An 18,034-nucleotide genomic window follows, 5' to 3' on the forward strand; every position below is an offset into this window, starting at 1 on the left:
TATTTTGGGACATCAATCAGGATGCTACATGATTATGAATCTGAAGTTGAAATCTTTATTAAAATCCTACCCATTTAAATAATTCAAAATAACATTTACTCTGCTATAATTTTAAATTTTTAATTATTCTGATGCACCAGTTTTAAGACTTAAGACTGAAAAGTTGCCAACCCTGCAAATACAGAAGAATTTTGCAGAAAAACAGAACAAGAAATATTAGTGACATTATCATGATTATTATTTTCTGCACCATTTTCTTGCCACAGGAAATTAACCTAAACCATCATCATCAGAAAGTAAATTGTTATTGTCATAACTTTTTTATATGATCTTGCCATTGATGTGGTGTACTGTACAGCATTAATTTGTTCTGTCAGTTTACCTTCATCGGGGCATACATCAATGGGATGAAGAAGATGATAAGGAAATATTTGAAATTGCAACTCCTTGAAACAAATGTGAAAGATAGTTCCCCAAATCATCTGAACCAAACCTCACCAACAACTCCAAATTCTTCTCTCCACTCAACATCACAATATACCTTCCATAAAATTCTGTATAATCTGACACAAGTTTTTTAGCTATTGATACCTTCAATTCATCCCTTAACTTCCCATCTGGTACAATCCATGATGCCTGTTTCTTGTATGCTTCTTCAAAAGCTGCATTAAACCTCCGAAAACATTCTCTTGCTGCTTCAGGTGATAGTTCTGGAGAAGTTCTCTCTGGTAAAGATGAGAAGACTTTTGCCCAAGCCATTGTTTCATAGTTGGCTGCATATTGTTTAACCTTCTTGGCATGCTTGATGACCCAATCCTCACCTAGCAGGATCTTAAGGCGAGTAGTGCAGACCTTTTCAATGGTGAATTGAAGATTGTTTGCCAGGAATAGATATGATAAAGAAGCATCTTTGTATACTTCTGCTTTGCTATCAAGCTTGCATAGAAGAACTAGTATGAGCCAAGCAAAGCGGACTGAGATTGCTGTGGTTGAGCCATCATCAAAGGTTGGACTCTCAAAGTAAGATTCAGGCAATGGTGAATTCCCCGACGGAGTAATATCCGTGACGATGTCAGAGAGAATCCCAACGTAATCTGCAAGCGCAGATATGTAATTCATCACTCTTTGAGTCAGCGGGTGAATACCACCACCAAGAACAGGAGTTTTTGCTGAGTCCTCTTGAATTGTTGATTCAAAGTCAGATAGAATAGCCTGGACTGACTCACCAAGTCTCTGCAGTGAAGAAAAAGCTTGTAATTTAATTGCTGAGGTTGATTCAGAGTTGAATGTCAGTTCAATCTCAGGCCAAAGACTGGAGAGAGCTCCATGGAGTTCCATTAGCAGGAAAATTCTTTCTGGTGTTTTCTTGCTCTTAGCGATGAGTTCAGGAAATCTGAAGAGATTTGTTGCACCTTCTTTGGTTATCTCAGTGAAGCATGATTCTCTGATAGTCTGAGATGCAGAAAAAACTAGATCACATAGAGCTTTTTCTCCACTAAAAAGTGTTTTCACAGCAATCTTTACTGCATTCAGCCAGTTCTTGATCAGATGCTCAAGAACTTCCCAATTCATTTTTTGAATTTGAGAAGACCCGAACCTTTCAACTCCAAGCAGATACAGTCCTTCATTTACTATGGACTCTCTGATCAATTTGTATATTTTGATACACTCTTTAGCGTAGCCTGCACCTATCATACAATCAGCTATTGACTTGAGATCAGAAATGGCGTTTGTAGCCTCTCTCACAACCTTAGTGATTGATTCACCAGCTATTTTAATCTCTTCTTCTGATTCAACCTCATCTTCGTATTCAGAATTGCTCAACCCATCTGAAGATAGACCTGAAACAGACTCTGGATCAAGTTGGTCACGATATGCAGACAATATCTGATAAAATTCTTTTTGAAGCCTTTTCATGGCAATTTCCATGAGGTTTTGAGCAAGAACAAGCTTATTAGAGGCTGAATGTTCAGAAACTAGAAAGTGCATGGCTCGGCGAAGTTCTTTGACACTTTTGAGGAACTCTTTTGCTTCTTTTCTCTGGTGGAATAAATGAGCGATTGATGATGAGTCTGGATCCCATTTCTTGATGATTAACTCTGCATTTTCTATGTTCTCTTCCATCATGGATTCAGTCAAATTGTGAACAACAGGAGAGGAAGGAATGGAAGAGCTTGGAAAAGAAAGAGAAGAAGAAAGGGTTTTTGAGGATGACAAGAAGAGAGATGAAAATCCTTTTCTTGCCATGAATGTGTGATTAGTATTTGGTGTCCTCAAGAGAAGCATTTATCTTGAAAGGATGTAAGTTTATAGACAAAGCCCTTGTAGGTCTGATACGGTGACATCTAATATGGCCGGTGATATGGTGTCTTTGTCAGTGAATTAATGGCTCAGTTAATGATAAGATAGAATTGGTAAATTAAAAAGTATAGGATTCAATTGATAATTTTTTTAATATGGGTATAATTATAAAATTTTTAAAAGTACATAATTTTATTTTGATAATTTCCCCTACATTAAATTACATTACTTTTTATTAAAATTATTCAAGGCTAACTTAGGACCCTTGACTTGCGGTCATGTATGGGCAAACAAATGTAACTTATCATTCAAATAAGGATATGTTGATCCTTTGACTATTAAATGTCATTAATTTTGTATTGCTCCTGTGGAGAAGGAAGCCCTTGTAGGTCTGATCCAAAGCCAAGCACTAAAGACTGCAGATTGGGAAAAAAATTTTTCAAGTCTTCCTTTAATTGTATTACATGTCTGGGTCTTGCCCATAGCTTAATTGTCCACTTAGGGCCTATTTAGTATTATTATTAAAATTATTATTAAAAAAATTACTTTTTTAAATATATTAATTATAAAGTATTAAAAATAATTTAAAATTAAATTTGATAAGTTTTAGTCATAAAAATGTTAAAATAAAAAAATAATTTTTTTATAAATTATTTTTTTTAATAGCATCTAAAATGATATTTTTATTTAAAAAAAACAGTTTGAATCCTTCAAATTCAATACCAAATAGATACTTAATTTAGCATAAAGGAACAACACCTTGAACAATTTCATTTGTGTTATAAATTATTCTGGTTAATCTTCATATAATTTACCATCATATGTCAAACAATATTATAATAGAAGTGTTTCAAATTTATCTCAATTAACCAAATTTTTATTTGCTTCCTAATTTATTTGATTAGGTTTTGAATTTCACCCTTAGAATTAGATTCCTTTTTTGGAATTTAGAATTTTATAAGAATTTAATTTAATTTAATTTTTTTTACTAATTTTTTGTGAATCTTTCCATTTTAAAATAAATGATCTATTATTAACTAAATCAGAAATTCCAATTAAATGTAGGTTTCGTTTATTTTATGAATATTATTTTCTATATTTTACCGTGTTTAGAGCATTCAAGAAAAATAAATTAATAGAAAATATTTTCGTAATAAAAAGTAAAATTAAGCTATTTTCAAAGAAAATAACTTCGTCTTTTTAAAAGAGAAAGTTATTTTTCGAATTCTGATAATTTTATTAAAATGTAAAAACTATACATATATAATATAAATATATGTTATTAATTTAATATTATAATTAAATAATATAAAATATTTTTTAAAAAAAATTTTTTTAAAAATAATTTTTATGAAAAATATTTTCATGTATAAATTATTTTTCATGAAATAACGGTGAGGTAATGTATAAAAAATTGATTGACAACCTTGTTGATTTGTTCTTCATTATTTTTCATCACTCAAATAGACATAGTCAGTGCAAATATAATTCTGTAGCCAAAAAGCCAGAAAAGGCATCACATTTTATTTATTTTGTTTATCCAAACATTGTATTAAATTGTCAAACAAATGAAGATTACCATATTTATTGAAAGAAAATTAAACTAATATGTAACTTCACATAATCACTCATGATGTTATTGAACAATTATAGAAAATTAACTTTACCAAAATAAATTTTAAAAAAAAAATGACCAAAACAAATAATTGAAAATTAAAAAAATACTAAATGACAAAAAAATCCAAACCTTTATAAATTTTTTCTGTTTTAGCCTAATTAGGTTCTAAATCTTTCATATTAATTTTAATTTTAGAAATAAATTTAATTAAACAATTTAAATTCATCATTTAACAAAAATAATTCAAATCTTTTAGCTTATATCAATTTTAACTAATCCTTTTAATTTTATTAATTTGTTCATTAATTTTTAATACTTTTATTAATTTTAGCAAACTTTGATTCATGGAAAAAAAAATTTTAATAATTAAACAATATATTTTATATTGTTATCTTAATTTTTAAAATTTTTCTCTTTACTTATATTTCATATATATTCACATCTTTTTTTATCATTTTATCTCAAATTTAAAATTTAATAAATGAAAAAAAAAACTTAATAATTTAAACATGAACAAGTGAAAATAATATAACCAAAAAAAATCTAATTATAACTTTCAAAATAATATATATATATATATAATTCTCTAATTCTTTTGTATCGAGTTTTAATTATAAATTTTGGTGGTAGATAGAGACAGATGCATATAATTAATAAGTGACCAAAAAAAAATCTATAGAGAACTTAATTTCATTGATTTTTCATGGAAAATATACATAAACTCTAATAGTTAACTAAAAAAAAAAAAAAGGGAAAACCTTGCATGGTAAGGAATGAAGAGGTACTTCTGCTGCAAAAGACCGCAGAAATGTTTAATAGCAAGCGACTTTAATTTGGCTTGACTTTGTAATGCTATGCTCTCTCCTAGGGGATCCCACTTATAATTAACTCTCTCAATATTCACCTCTCATTCTTATTTTGGACCACATCAAATTAGCCCGCTTTCTTTTATTTGTAAACATCCCATAGATTTATGAGTTGAGTAGTCTCAATTGCGGTCGCGTAAAGAAATAGCGATGCAAGATGAGTGAATACAAGACTAAAATAGTGGAGCTTGAAATGAATCATTTTCATATTGAAAGGTGATTATGTAAGTGTGAAGATTCTTTATTATGAAACCATTTCACATTGAAAAGCAAAAAATGAAAAGGGCTTATGTAAGACTGATGACTCTTTATTTTGGATAGCGTGCTTTTGAATATCAATGAAGATTTATGAAGAATAAATTTGTTGGATCCAATGAATCAAAACGAATAATACAATTCAATTAAGCTGAATTGTTACATTATTATTATTAGAACACTCTTATTTTTTAGTCAAAATTAGGAAATCACTTTTAACATGTATACTTGTAAAGAATTTTTGCATTTTCTAACTCTTAATTAAGAGTGTTATTTCACTTGAAGGTGAGAATGAAGACGAGGATCTGTCTTGTTTAGACTAGTCTATACTATGCACCTAAAACATAAAATATATAATGACACCTATTACTTAAATATATGAGTTCTACATATTTATATTTTTGGCCTATAATAGATTAGATCTAAGCAAGAATTTTTCTGAAGATGAATGTTGGTTGATAATTAATGATAAAATGAGGAGGAATATATAATATTTTGCATGAAAAATATTTTTTAAAAAAATTTATCTTCTTAAAAGTATTTTTCATTATTTGATTGCAATTTTAAACTAATTATATATATTTGTATAATGTATGTATAAGTATTTTCATATTTCAATAAGATTATCAAACTTTAGAAAGTGAAATAAAAAGAGAGAGTTATTTTCCTTAAAAATTACTTAGTTTTTCCTTTGACAAGAAAAATATTTTCCTTTGACAAGAAAAATATTTTCCTTTTGACAAATAAAATATTTTTCGTTTACTAATTTTTCTAAGTGTACAAACACTATAAAATACGAAAAATATTTTTTTTTTTTAAATTCTAAGAAACAAACGAAACCTAATTGTCTTATTATTTTGTCTTATGTAAATCCATTTTAATTTTTTCTAAAAAAAATCTATTTTCATTTTGTCTAATTATAACTTGATCACTCACACTTGATACTTTTATCTTTGTAAAAGAATGTATTGCAATTTGCATGCTTTATGTAATCAGTTTACTTCTCAATAGATTTAAGAATATTAATTTCGATTTCACATCATCAATCTTGCAAAAAAAAAAAATAAAGATTAAAAAAAATAAAATCGTAAATATTGTGTAATATATATTTTGTTTTTTGTTGTTTTAATATACTAATCAATAAAAATTAAATAATAAATCAACACCTTTTTCATTGATTATTAAAATTTCATTATGCATTAGTTCTTAATTGTTTTTTTAGATCACTCTTTAGTTCTTAAAATTTTAAAATATGATTACACTTTAGTTTATAAAATATTAATTAGAGGTTAAATTACTAAAATCCTCTTGCAATTAAATATATTTTAATCCATATATAACATTTTAGTTCCTCACATTTTAGTTAAATTACTAAAATCGTTCATCACCTTTTGATTTTTCAAGGACAAAAAATGGTTTTATTTGAAAATAGAAGGATTAAATTCAAAATAAAATATAGAAAATAAAGTATGTAATATATATTTTAATTGAATGAGTAAGGCATTATTCGATAATATTAGTTATTCTAACATCTGTTGGCTGTTTTAATAGATGTCAATTATTTTACTAGTTGTTAGCTGATAGATATTAGTTATTAGTAATTAATTATTTATATAATGATTTTAAAGCAAAAATTTTTAGTAAAAATAGTTGTTAAATGTAAAAAATGGTATCGTCTTGTTGACCTGAATCAAAATACTTTCTCAATCTCTAAAAGTTAGAAGGGATAACTTTTCATAAATCACTTTTTCAACTTTTAAATATTAATATAAATATTGTGCCACAGAATAGTATAAATAAGAGAAGCAGTGTTTTGAGTAGGTTCAAATCACTAAATACTAATTTAAAAGCTATTACCGAACAATACCTAAGGGGGTGATTTAAAGGAGATACAAAGAAGAAAAAGGAGGAGATTGTATGAGAGAGGAAGAGCTAGGAGAGCCTAGAAGAGGGAGGAGAGTGAGATAGATGGATGGATTAAGGATAATCGAGGAAATAAGAGTCTGATTGGTTTAGCTATTGAATATAAATGAAAATTAATAGTTATGGCTGATATGATTTGTATTAAATGTTTGGTAAGATTATATCTAATTATTACGGTTGATATGTAAAATTACTAATAACGGTATATATCATCTAATTCATTTTATTATTGAAATAAATATTTAATTATTAATTTATTATATCATTTTATATTATTTTGTTATTATAATTAAATTAAATAATTATAAAATGATACATTAATTTTTTAAAGAGAAATAAAAGTTCCATAATGGTAGAGATTTTTTTTTTTCTTTTTGTTGGTGCAATCTCATTGAGAATGTTTTCATTGTTTGATCTGAACAAAAATAGAAGAAAACAAAATTTAGGATTTCAAATTTTTATTTTCTTATAAAAGGAGAGTATCTGGTTTCAATTTTATAATGAGTTTGATTGGGTGATAGATAAAGGTTATTTTTATTAAATAAAAAAAATTATATAGAAAAGAAAATATAGTTAATAAGCATCTTATTAGCTATTTTAAAAGTTCAATAAATATTTTAATTTAATTATTTAAATCTTTATCAACTATTAAATATATTTAACAGTTAAATTAAGCACTCTGTAAAATTTTATTTTAAGATTTAACTTTTATTTTAGATATTAATTATTAATGATAAAAGTGTGTCTAATTTTGAAAAATGAATATTTTGTTACAAACTATAAAACACCCAAAGAAGATAATGAGATTTCTATGAATAATAAATTAGTCATTTTGCATGCACGTTACACAAATCATTTACTATTTTATTTTAATGAAATAATTTAATATTTATTTTAAATTTATATTAAATTTTAAATAATTATATATTTATCAAAATTAAATTAAAATTTTATTTCTTAAATGATTAGATATTATTTTTCTCTAAATATTTCTTTGTAAGAATGTAATAATATAGTATTTTATATTTTTAATTATAACTAATATAACTTTATATTTAATAAATGGTATAAAAATATGTCAAGATCCAACCTATGGGCCGGACCGGCACTAAGACCTGAGCCAGCCTAAAACCCCCGAGGCCCGTATTCAAGAATTCAACCAGACAGAGTCCGCCCATAAAATAGACCATTTAACGGAGAGTTTTTTACTGGCCCGACCTGTAAACACAATATATAATAAATTGGGGAGCTCAGCTCACCCTCCACATAATCAAAATGTCATAACTCAAATGGGAGCTCAGCTCCCTCATCCAATCCCATCATGCATACAGTTAATAATTTTACAGGTCCAATATAACTTTTATAATATAGGCCCAAAAATTTCGAAAAATTCTAGAAAACTCAGAAAAATTCGTAAAATCCAAATATATTTTTAGTTTTATCACGTAGTCTTTAAATTAATTTTTAAAAATCATCAAGTTTTATGTTTTCGGAATATCGAACCTGATTTTTAAAATCCGAAAAATTTCAAATAATTTCCCAAAATTTAAATAAAATAAAAGATAAATAATTACCCATAAAATAATAAATTTAAAAATTAGGGGTGTTACAATCTTCTCCTCTTACAGAAAATTCGTCCTCGAATTTTACACAAGGTAGAATAAAAGATCAGAATTACATATTAAATAAATAATGGTACTTGCTACGCATGTCTCGCTCTGACTCCAAGGTGCACCCTTCCACTGACTGGCTCCTCTATAAAACTTTAACCATAGGGATCTGTTTTGATCTTAACTGTCTCACTTGGTAGTCCATTATGGCTACAGGTTGCTCCTCAAATGTCAAGTCTTCCTTCAGCTCTATTATATCCGGCTGTAGCAAATGAGAAGGATCAGGTATGTATTTCCTGAGCATTGAGATGTGAAATATAGGATGAATATGAGAAAAGTTAGGTGGTAACTCCAACCGATAGGCAACTGCTCCAACTCTATCAGTAACCTCAAAAGGTCTAATATATCGAGGTGCCAACTTGCCATTCTTTCCAAATCTCATAACTCCCTTCATCGGAGAAACCTTCAGGAATACGTAATCGCCTGCTGCAAACTCCACATCCCTCCGTCTGGGATCTACATAACTCTTCTGCCTACTGAAAGCTGTTTTCAATCGTTTCCTAATTAAAGGAACCATCTCTGAAGTGTACTGCATTAGGTCTACATCATGCACCTTTGCTTCTCTCATTTCCGTCCAACACAAAGGAGACCTACACTTTCTACCATATAGCACCTCATAGGGTGCCATCCCTATGCTGGAATGATAACTGTTGTTGTAGGCAAACTCCACCAAGGGTAGCTGGTCATCCCATTTGTAACACCCCTATTTGTATAGCCTGGTATATCTTACCGTTCCGGTGACCGGTGTCGGTCCGAACAATTAAGGGGATTAGAACCACACTTAAGACAACTAGAGAAGCCATAAACACAAATAATTAGTAATGTTCAATTAGTTGAGTATAAATAAGAAAAACAGAACATAAGAGGTTAAACGAGCTGAGAGTCACAGCGATGGGTGACCGTCTCGGGAACGACTGCAAAGCAGTTTTAAACTCAAATTTTGAACCGTAAAATGTGACGCCGCGGTCCTTCGGACCCTTATAAACACAGTGGAAAAGAGAAAATCACGAAAAAGAATTGTTAAGTCAGTCAAATAATTAGGTCAGGGAGCCGGAAGAAATATTGAATTATTTACAAACCGGGATGAACCGGCGAGGGGCAATTTGATCAATTGACCCGGAGAGCTGACTCCTGACCTAACTGTCAAATAAAATCGGAGAAAAGAAAATTTTGGAATCGAGAATTAAATTAAAGAATTAATAGAAAAATAAATAGAAAAAAAAAAGGAGAAAATGAAAAAGTAAAAAGGTGATGACATCATGCATGACATCATGCATAATGCCATAAAAGTAATAATTAATATATTTAATTAAATGGATTTTTTCTCTTCTTAAGACATAAAAAGACAAGAGAAAAGGAAAGAAAAAAAAAAAAAAGACAAAGGTCATCTTCCTCTTAGTGTTGCCGCCCCATCACTCCCACCTCTCTCTTTCATCTCTTTTCCACCATTTACAACCAATTCAAGCTTTTAAAAGCTTGATTTTATTCTATATATACCCTAACTCCCTTAAGTAAATTTTATTCTTGGATCTTGACAAGTATCTTGTGCATAGAAAGGAAGAAGAAAGTGGAAGAATTGAAGCTTTGGGAATACTTCCTTAAAGGTTAGTTAAGAATCCTCTCAATTCTCCTTATATTCATGAATTTGCACTTGAAGTGAACTAGTATTGATGAAAATAAAATAAAAACAACATATTTAGGAATATAATGAAATTCAACTAGCTTAGATGTAACTTGAAATTGATGGATTTTGATACAATTAAAAGGGTAGGCAAGCTTGATTGAAGGTGTAGTTGAGGTTTATATAGTTTAATTGCATGAAATGAGTTAAACATGGAAATTAGGGTTTTGGACATTATGATTTAGAGACCAAAAATGTGAAAAACTTGTAAATGGTGTCTTTGACCTAATGTGAGGTGAGAAATGGTCATTTGTGACCTAATTAAGCGTGTTAGAAGTGTTGGAATTAAAGTCAAATTCGGAGGGAGTGTGGTCATGCTGCTGCAGCATGACCAAGTCAACTTTGAAGGATCAAAAATAAAATTTTACAAGTCCAATGGATATGGGACCAATTGAGGATGAAAATAGGCACTAAATGACACAATTTTCATTTAGGAAGCATGCCCAAAAAGTGACTAAAACCTAGTGAACAAATTGACCAAAGTTGAAAAATTGCAGGCTGCCCCTGCACAAACTGACCAAATGAACAGTATTTGTTCATTTGGTCATAACTCGAGCTAGGCAGGTCAAAATGACCTGAAATTTTACCAGTGGTTAGATGAGATATAGACCTAAAACTTTCAAGAAGAACACAAACCCAAATTATGCCATTAACCCAATCAAATTAGTGAGCAAAGTTGACTCACTGAATCTGCAAAACTGCAGATTTATCACATGAACAGTAAAGTTTCAATGGCTATAACTCTCTCTAGAAAACTCCGATTTAAGCGATTCTTGAACCGATGGAAACCTAAGACATAGTAGAACATTTCATATGAAGAAAATTAGACCAAATTATGGACTTAACTTGATCAAATTGCTGAACGAAGTTGGATCAATAAATCTGCCAGAACCAAAATCTGCAGCATGAACAATAACCGTAATTTGGATATAACTTGAGCTATAAAACTCCGATTGGAGTGATTCAAAAAGGAAAATAAACTTAAGACAATAGGGAACATTTTCTATGAAGGAAGTTTTGCCAAATTCCAACAGAAAAGTGACCAATGGAACAGTGCAACCTAGACACCAAAAACTGAAAATTGACAATTTTGCCTAAAAGACTTAAGTGTTGAGAAAATGACCAAAACCAACAAGTTTAGTGACCAAAATGTGGTATGTGGGTGAAGTTGGAATTCCCCTACCTATTAAGCCTTAGAAAGTCAATAATTTGACTTGAATAGTATAGTGAATAGTAACCCGAAACACAAAATTTCAAGAACGTCGAGTTTAACACGTTAGAGTTAGGTAAATGTGAAGTTAAATTTATTTTTGGATTTATGCTAAGTTATGGTACTGAAACACTGTAATATTATGTGTTTCAGTTGAAAAGAATACCGGAAAAGAACTCGAGGAACCGAGTCAAGGCTAAGAGGCTACTCGCTTGAGGTTTGTGCACAACATCACTATACTTTAAAAATTCATTGATTAAGCGAATAAAATATGCATTTTACTTTTGCTTTGAATTGTTGAAAGTATTGTGACCTTATTTATGATGTTTTGATTTAAATTGTGAAAGTTACTGTGTATATTTGAAATGACAATGTTTAGCAAATTGTTAAGATAAGTTTTGAAACCACAATATTATGACCATATGTTTGAACACCTCACTAGCATGACTAGTAGGGGTAATTCGTTTCTAATTTTGATTCCTTCTCTGGAGAAGTGTTGAGGTGTGCCAGTAGAAGAGGATGTGAATGGATATCCATATATTTGAGCTAGCTAGCCTTGTGATGTGATTTCTCTTTAGCCTCTGGCTATTGAGATTCTATTTGTTTCGAATGGCATAATCTAACTGTGGGTTTTATAAAATGTGATTTGACACTTCAAAATGAAATTGTTTGGGATTAAAATCTCATAAATTATGTTTTGTGTTTAACTCGCATGCTCAGTTCAAATTCTGAATAAATGTGATTTTATTTCTGCATAAAGATTATTTTAGTATGTTGTGCACCACTAAGTCCTAGTACTCAGCGATAGCTTTTATTTTCTGTCGCAGATATAGAGACTAGAGGAGCAGCAGACTGAGCTGCTGAGGATTGAGGATTTATCAGCTTGAAGTCATCGGGTATAATTTATACCTTAATTGTAAATATTTCTTTTGATGTATGTATTGCACATAAATGTATGGACATATAAATGGGTCTTGAGCAGCTTGTACAAAATTTGTATGAAGTTTGTAATAAAGTTAGTTTGTATTTTTTTTATGTAAATTTTGTAAGGATGAATATAAATTGTTTTGTCTCTAATGAAATATGAGTGGAACTATTTTATTTAATTTGAATGAAATGTATTGCTAGTATTTTGAGGATTATTGAATTTTGAACTTGAGAAATTGATTGAAATGATTGTGGAGTTGTTGAAATGGATTGAGTTTGATTGTGAAATTGAAGTAGTTGTTGAGAAAAATTTTTAGAAGTGCTTTTTACAGGTATTTGAAGAACTGGTTTCTCAAAATACAGACAGAACTCTGTCAAAATTTTTATAAAATTTGCGAAAAAATAAAATGGGCCAAAAGTTTTAACTAGTTTTTAACTTCAATTAAATGTTTTAAATACCTATTAGAAAATGCTCACCACTTATCAAAAATAAGAAAATTGTTTTAAAATCCCTTGTAGGGTACTTAATGAGTTATCGGTAGGTGAAGTTTGGTAGTTCATTAGGTATTCTACGGGATCATGTTATGCCTTACAGAGGGGTAAGGTGTGACACCATTGACCTCCAAAATCCAAAACACACATGCGAAGCATGTCTTCCAATGTTTGGATTGTCCTTTCGGACTGCCCGTCTATCTGAGGGTGAAAGGCAGTACTAAAGTTTAATTGCGTGCCAAGTGCCTCTTGCAGCTTTCTCCAAAGCATTTCCCACTTCCATTCTGGGATAGGGAGCTCTTGCAGCTTTCCTGACGGCCTCTGGTATTCAAACTTCACCTTCTGACAAGTCAAGCACTTGGATACAAAGTCTGCTATGTCTCTCTTCATGCCATTCCAATAGTAGCTATCTTTCATATCATGGTATATCTTGGTGGAGCCTGGGTGGACATTGTACAGTGTATAATGTGCCTCTCGCATGATTTCATTTCTGATATTGTCCACGTCGGGCACACATATCCTGGAACCTTGCATAAGGGCGCCATCATTGGCAAATCCAAACTCACCACCTTCACCCTGTTGTACTCTTTCTATGATCTTCATCAATTGCTGGTCTCTGTGCTGAGAAACTATGACTCTATCTCGCAAGTCTGGTCTCACTGAAAAATGGGCCAATAATACCCCATCATCTGAAAGATCTAAGATCGGACCTTGATCCATCAACTCATGTACTTTCTGACACATTGGCACTTATGTTGAGGTTCCACTACTCCTTGAATCTATTACCTTACCATAACTTGTTTTAAACATCCCTTGGCGTGTCCCTAGCAGGCTTTTTCCTTCTTATTCTCATCATTGTAACTAAATCTATTGAGCTCTTCTCCTATCATTTGGATCTTATCCACTTCCTTTTTCTGTTTCTGCTATTATTGATATCTTTTCAACCTGTTGTACTTATTCCTTAATCTTAGTCCTATCTCACCCTTATACCTTTTCCTTTAAGGATGTCCATCCCATCATCAACTTTAACTTTCTTTTTATTTCTTAGTCTTATCTTGATTACTATTTCCATTACTTCGAGAATTCTAACCTTACGATTGACTCTTACCAACACATTCTTCACATTATGTAACATTTATAATTAACCATAAAAAATTCTTTTTGTATCCCCTTTCCCAACTTAACTATCAGAACATTATTATGCTCTACCAACCTTAGTAGGAATTTGCTCATCCTTGATGGATAGGAGACCCAGAAATTATAAGTTCCATCTGAACTAACACAACTGTGGAAAATATGTGCCATCCTTAATTCCGAACAAGATACCTCACGTATTCATTCTCCTTAATATAATCACATATATTGCCCATATCTTTCCAAATTTCAACCTCAACTTTTCCCATTAGCAACAATTTCATTCACTGTAACTCATTAGCAAATAGCACTTCCTCCAGCTTATAGTTCAAAAGGGTTGTAAGCAATGGTAACTAGCTTAATTTAACTCCTGTCACCTCTCTGATCATTCTTTCGTACTTAACATTAGGTACACCATTATCGTCATTTTCACCTCAAAAGATTGGATATGTACTAACGCCCATCAAATTTTCAATTAATTGGGTTACTTTGACACGACCTCTCTTCTTAACATAATCTCCTAGAATCGAAACACGAGCTAATTTGGAAAGAAGGAGAAATGTTCTCCCACCATTCATGGTATACCATTGTTTGATAAATAAGATTTAGCTCATACCCTTTAGTCTCCCTTTTTAGTTTTATTATTTCTTTATAATTATTGTGCTTTATTACAAGATATCAGTTGTATCTACCATTTGTTATATTGTTATCCTGCCTGACATATCATCTTAGAATTTACTATTTCCTTTTTACTCTCCATTTATCTTCCATACTTATAATTATTTGTCCAATGCTCTTTACACTTGGTTATATTCTAGAAGATAAAAGCACTCACAGCTTCTTTCAGATCTACTCCAATCTTACCAACAATCACTCCTCTAATCCATGTACTTCTCAATATCTTATAATTACACCTATACCTATCTTGTCCTATTCTAACCTTTACTAGCGTTCTGCTACATATTATCATACTGTTATTTATTTATTATTACTCCCTTCTTTTTTTTTTTTTGAACCTGATTGTCATGTCAGAAATTTATACCTTTACACTATCCCTACCATGTCATCTATACCTCAATGTTACTCAGAATTGATCCTCTAACTACCCTAGCTAAACTTCTACTGCATTCAGGCTATCCCTCCTACTGCATTTGAACTGCACTCCATCTATATATATATATACATATTCTTTGATTTATCGATACTAACTTTTGTCCTTTTTCTTTTTCTTTATTTGGAGTATACTTTTGTCTTATGCATTAAGAAGCTAAGGATGAACTTAGGGAATAGCAGTCATACTTCTCCTGCGTGATCTCTGTTCTTACCCTTTTGAACTACATACTACCCCCTACTACCTTAGGGAGGGGATCTGTAGCAACTCTAATTTTTCATACCCATTTAATTAGCTAAAACTTAAAATACTAGGTATCTAAACCCGTCATTCAATTTAAAGGCTTACGTACATCTTGATCTTACATCTTATGATTCCTACATGGAACTTGTACCCTCTCCAGAACACACGAGCTAACAACTCTCTATCTCACGCAACAATCCCATCTGGGACACTATTCCATAAGTCATCATTATCAGTAATAATCTTCTATCCATTTTGAAAAGATAGGACTATACCCTAACTTACTGCAACAAAGGTACTACATTTACCACCTTGTCAAAACCATGTCAAATTAATGACTCTCTTATCATATCATAGCTCTATAAATCATCAATTCATAGTTCCGACCTTCTCTAGGTAGTAGGATTGTACTTTACATCTTGCTGATACACACAAGGTATACTATTCTCACTAAGCTCTAAGCAAAACGTCTGTCATACTGCAAAAACCGTCCAAAAATTCCATACCGAAGACCAGATGGTCTCACTCTATAGATGTCACATTTACTTTGCAACTAATCCGCAACCTCAAGTCTAATGGCAACTCTTGATGTAACTCTAGCTGATGCTAAGGTAACCAAGTCACTGACTCTAGTTACCACCCAACTGTGATCTTTCGATATTCTAGCTCTAGATCCCTAACTAAGAGTTCCCAACTCCTCTGCGGATATAGAACTCTGTTTTGGCATAATTGTACCAAAACAAAGGCCATCCGTAAACACCCTCATTATAGAGCACCACGGGGATGCACGTAGCTCTACACAATAATCTAATGTCGGTACTGTAATCTGCAGCTTACAAAGCGAACATTGAGAATATTGTATAGTTACTACGATGCATCCTGACAGACTAAGTCTCCCAATCTCTTATCTCTCTTGAATCTACTGATATCATAAACTTATTTTGACTGGGTCATCCACTGACGACTGCCAGCAGTGGTATCCTCACCCTTATCTAGTGCAATTATACTATCAAAACTCACCTTTATGTACTCGTGCCTAGCACCAGATAGGCACAACACTTGGACCCATACTGATAGAAATATAGTGTTTCTTGGAGAACGTATTTCCATGGCAGACCTCCACATGTCTGCTAACTCTATTTCACATTTCTATGTACCCCACGAAAATCAAGACATTAACTGAGGCACTCTTATATTTCCCGAGATATAACGCAGAATCTAGAAACAAAGAATTACAGAAAAAGACGAAACAGAATCCTATACTCCGCATGTAACCTCCTAACAAGACTCCTCTTTACACTCCTAATTACATTATTTCCCATGAATCTAAAGCCTAAGCTCTGATACCACATTTGTCACGACCCAACCTATGGGCCGGACCGGCACTAGAACCTGGGCCAGCCTAAAGCCCCCGAGGCCCGTAGTAAGCCTAACTATTCCTCAACCCAACTCTAAGGCCCATTTGGGCCCAATTTCAAGAATTCAACTAAATAGAGTCTGGCAATAAAATTGACCATTTAACGGGGAGTATTTGACTTGCCCGACCTGTAAACACAATATATAATAAATTGGGGAGCTCAGCTCTCCCTTCACATAATCAAAATGTCATAACTCAAATGGGAGCTCAGCTCCCTCATCCAATCTCACCATGCATACAGTTAATAATTTTACAGGTCCAACATAACTTTTATAATACAGGCCCAAAAATTTTGAAAAATTTTAGAAAACTCAGAAAAATTCGTAGAGTCCAAATATATTTTTAATTTTGTCACGTGGTCTTTAAATTAATTTTTAAAAATCATCAAGTTTTATGTTTTCAGAAAATCGAATCTGATTTCTAATATCTGAAAAATTTCAAATAATTTCTCAAAATTTAAATAAAACAAAAGATAAATAATTACCCATAAAATAACAAATTTAAAAATTAGGAGTGTTACAAAATAAGTACCATTTAATTTTAAATTTTGAAATAAGTTGATAAGTTAATTAATATATTATTTTTTATTTTTTTATGTTATATTAAGTCATGCCCTTTTAATATGTCACTTGATAATTTTTTGAGAAACCAAATGACTTATTTTTGTGAGCTATTTTCTAAAGTTGATATATATATATATATATATATATATATATATATATATATATATATATATATATATATATATGTGTGTGTGTGTGTGTGTGTGTGTGTGTGTGTGTGTGTGTGTGTGTGTGTGTGTGTGTGTGTGTGTGTATTATTTTTGTTTTATTTTTAATAATGTAAATTAATATTTACTTTTTATGTTTGATATTTTTAAAATCATACTAAAGTTGTCAATGTTAAATTTTTAATTAATGTAATTTAAATTTGTACTGAAATCTTTAATAATAATATGATTATTAAAAATAAACTAAATTAAATTTTATTTTTAAAATAATTATTTTTTATTTATTTATTTTTTTTTTCAAAAAGTGATAAAATAATATCTTGTATTTTTAATAATAATTGGCATATGTATCATTTAATTTAAAATTTTGAAATAAGTTGACAATTATTTTTTTTTTATTTTTTTAAATTATATTAAGTTGTTTTTTATTACTATCAAAATAAAATTATATTTTTA

General features: G+C 30.6%; 1 protein-coding gene across 1 annotated transcript; it reads right to left on the minus strand.

Moving 5' to 3' along the window:
* Positions 1 to 353: 353 nt before the first annotated feature.
* On the minus strand, positions 354 to 2,317 carry LOC110657076 (exocyst complex component EXO70H1-like). The gene has a single exon (XM_021814138.2). It carries the CDS (start codon positions 2,284 to 2,286, stop codon positions 400 to 402), a length of 1,887 nt encoding a protein of 628 aa, XP_021669830.2. The 5' UTR covers positions 2,287 to 2,317; the 3' UTR covers positions 354 to 399.
* Positions 2,318 to 18,034: the final 15,717 nt, after the last annotated feature.

The sequence above is a fragment of the Hevea brasiliensis genome, chromosome 8 (genome assembly GCF_030052815.1).
Source record: "Hevea brasiliensis isolate MT/VB/25A 57/8 chromosome 8, ASM3005281v1, whole genome shotgun sequence".
NCBI lineage: Eukaryota > Viridiplantae > Streptophyta > Magnoliopsida > Malpighiales > Euphorbiaceae > Hevea > Hevea brasiliensis.

Bases quoted from the DNA above. Each gene is read 5' to 3' on its own strand.
- LOC110657076 (XM_021814138.2), bottom strand. From the start codon at position 2,286: ATGCTTCTCTTGAGGACACCAAATACTAATCACACATTCATGGCAAGA.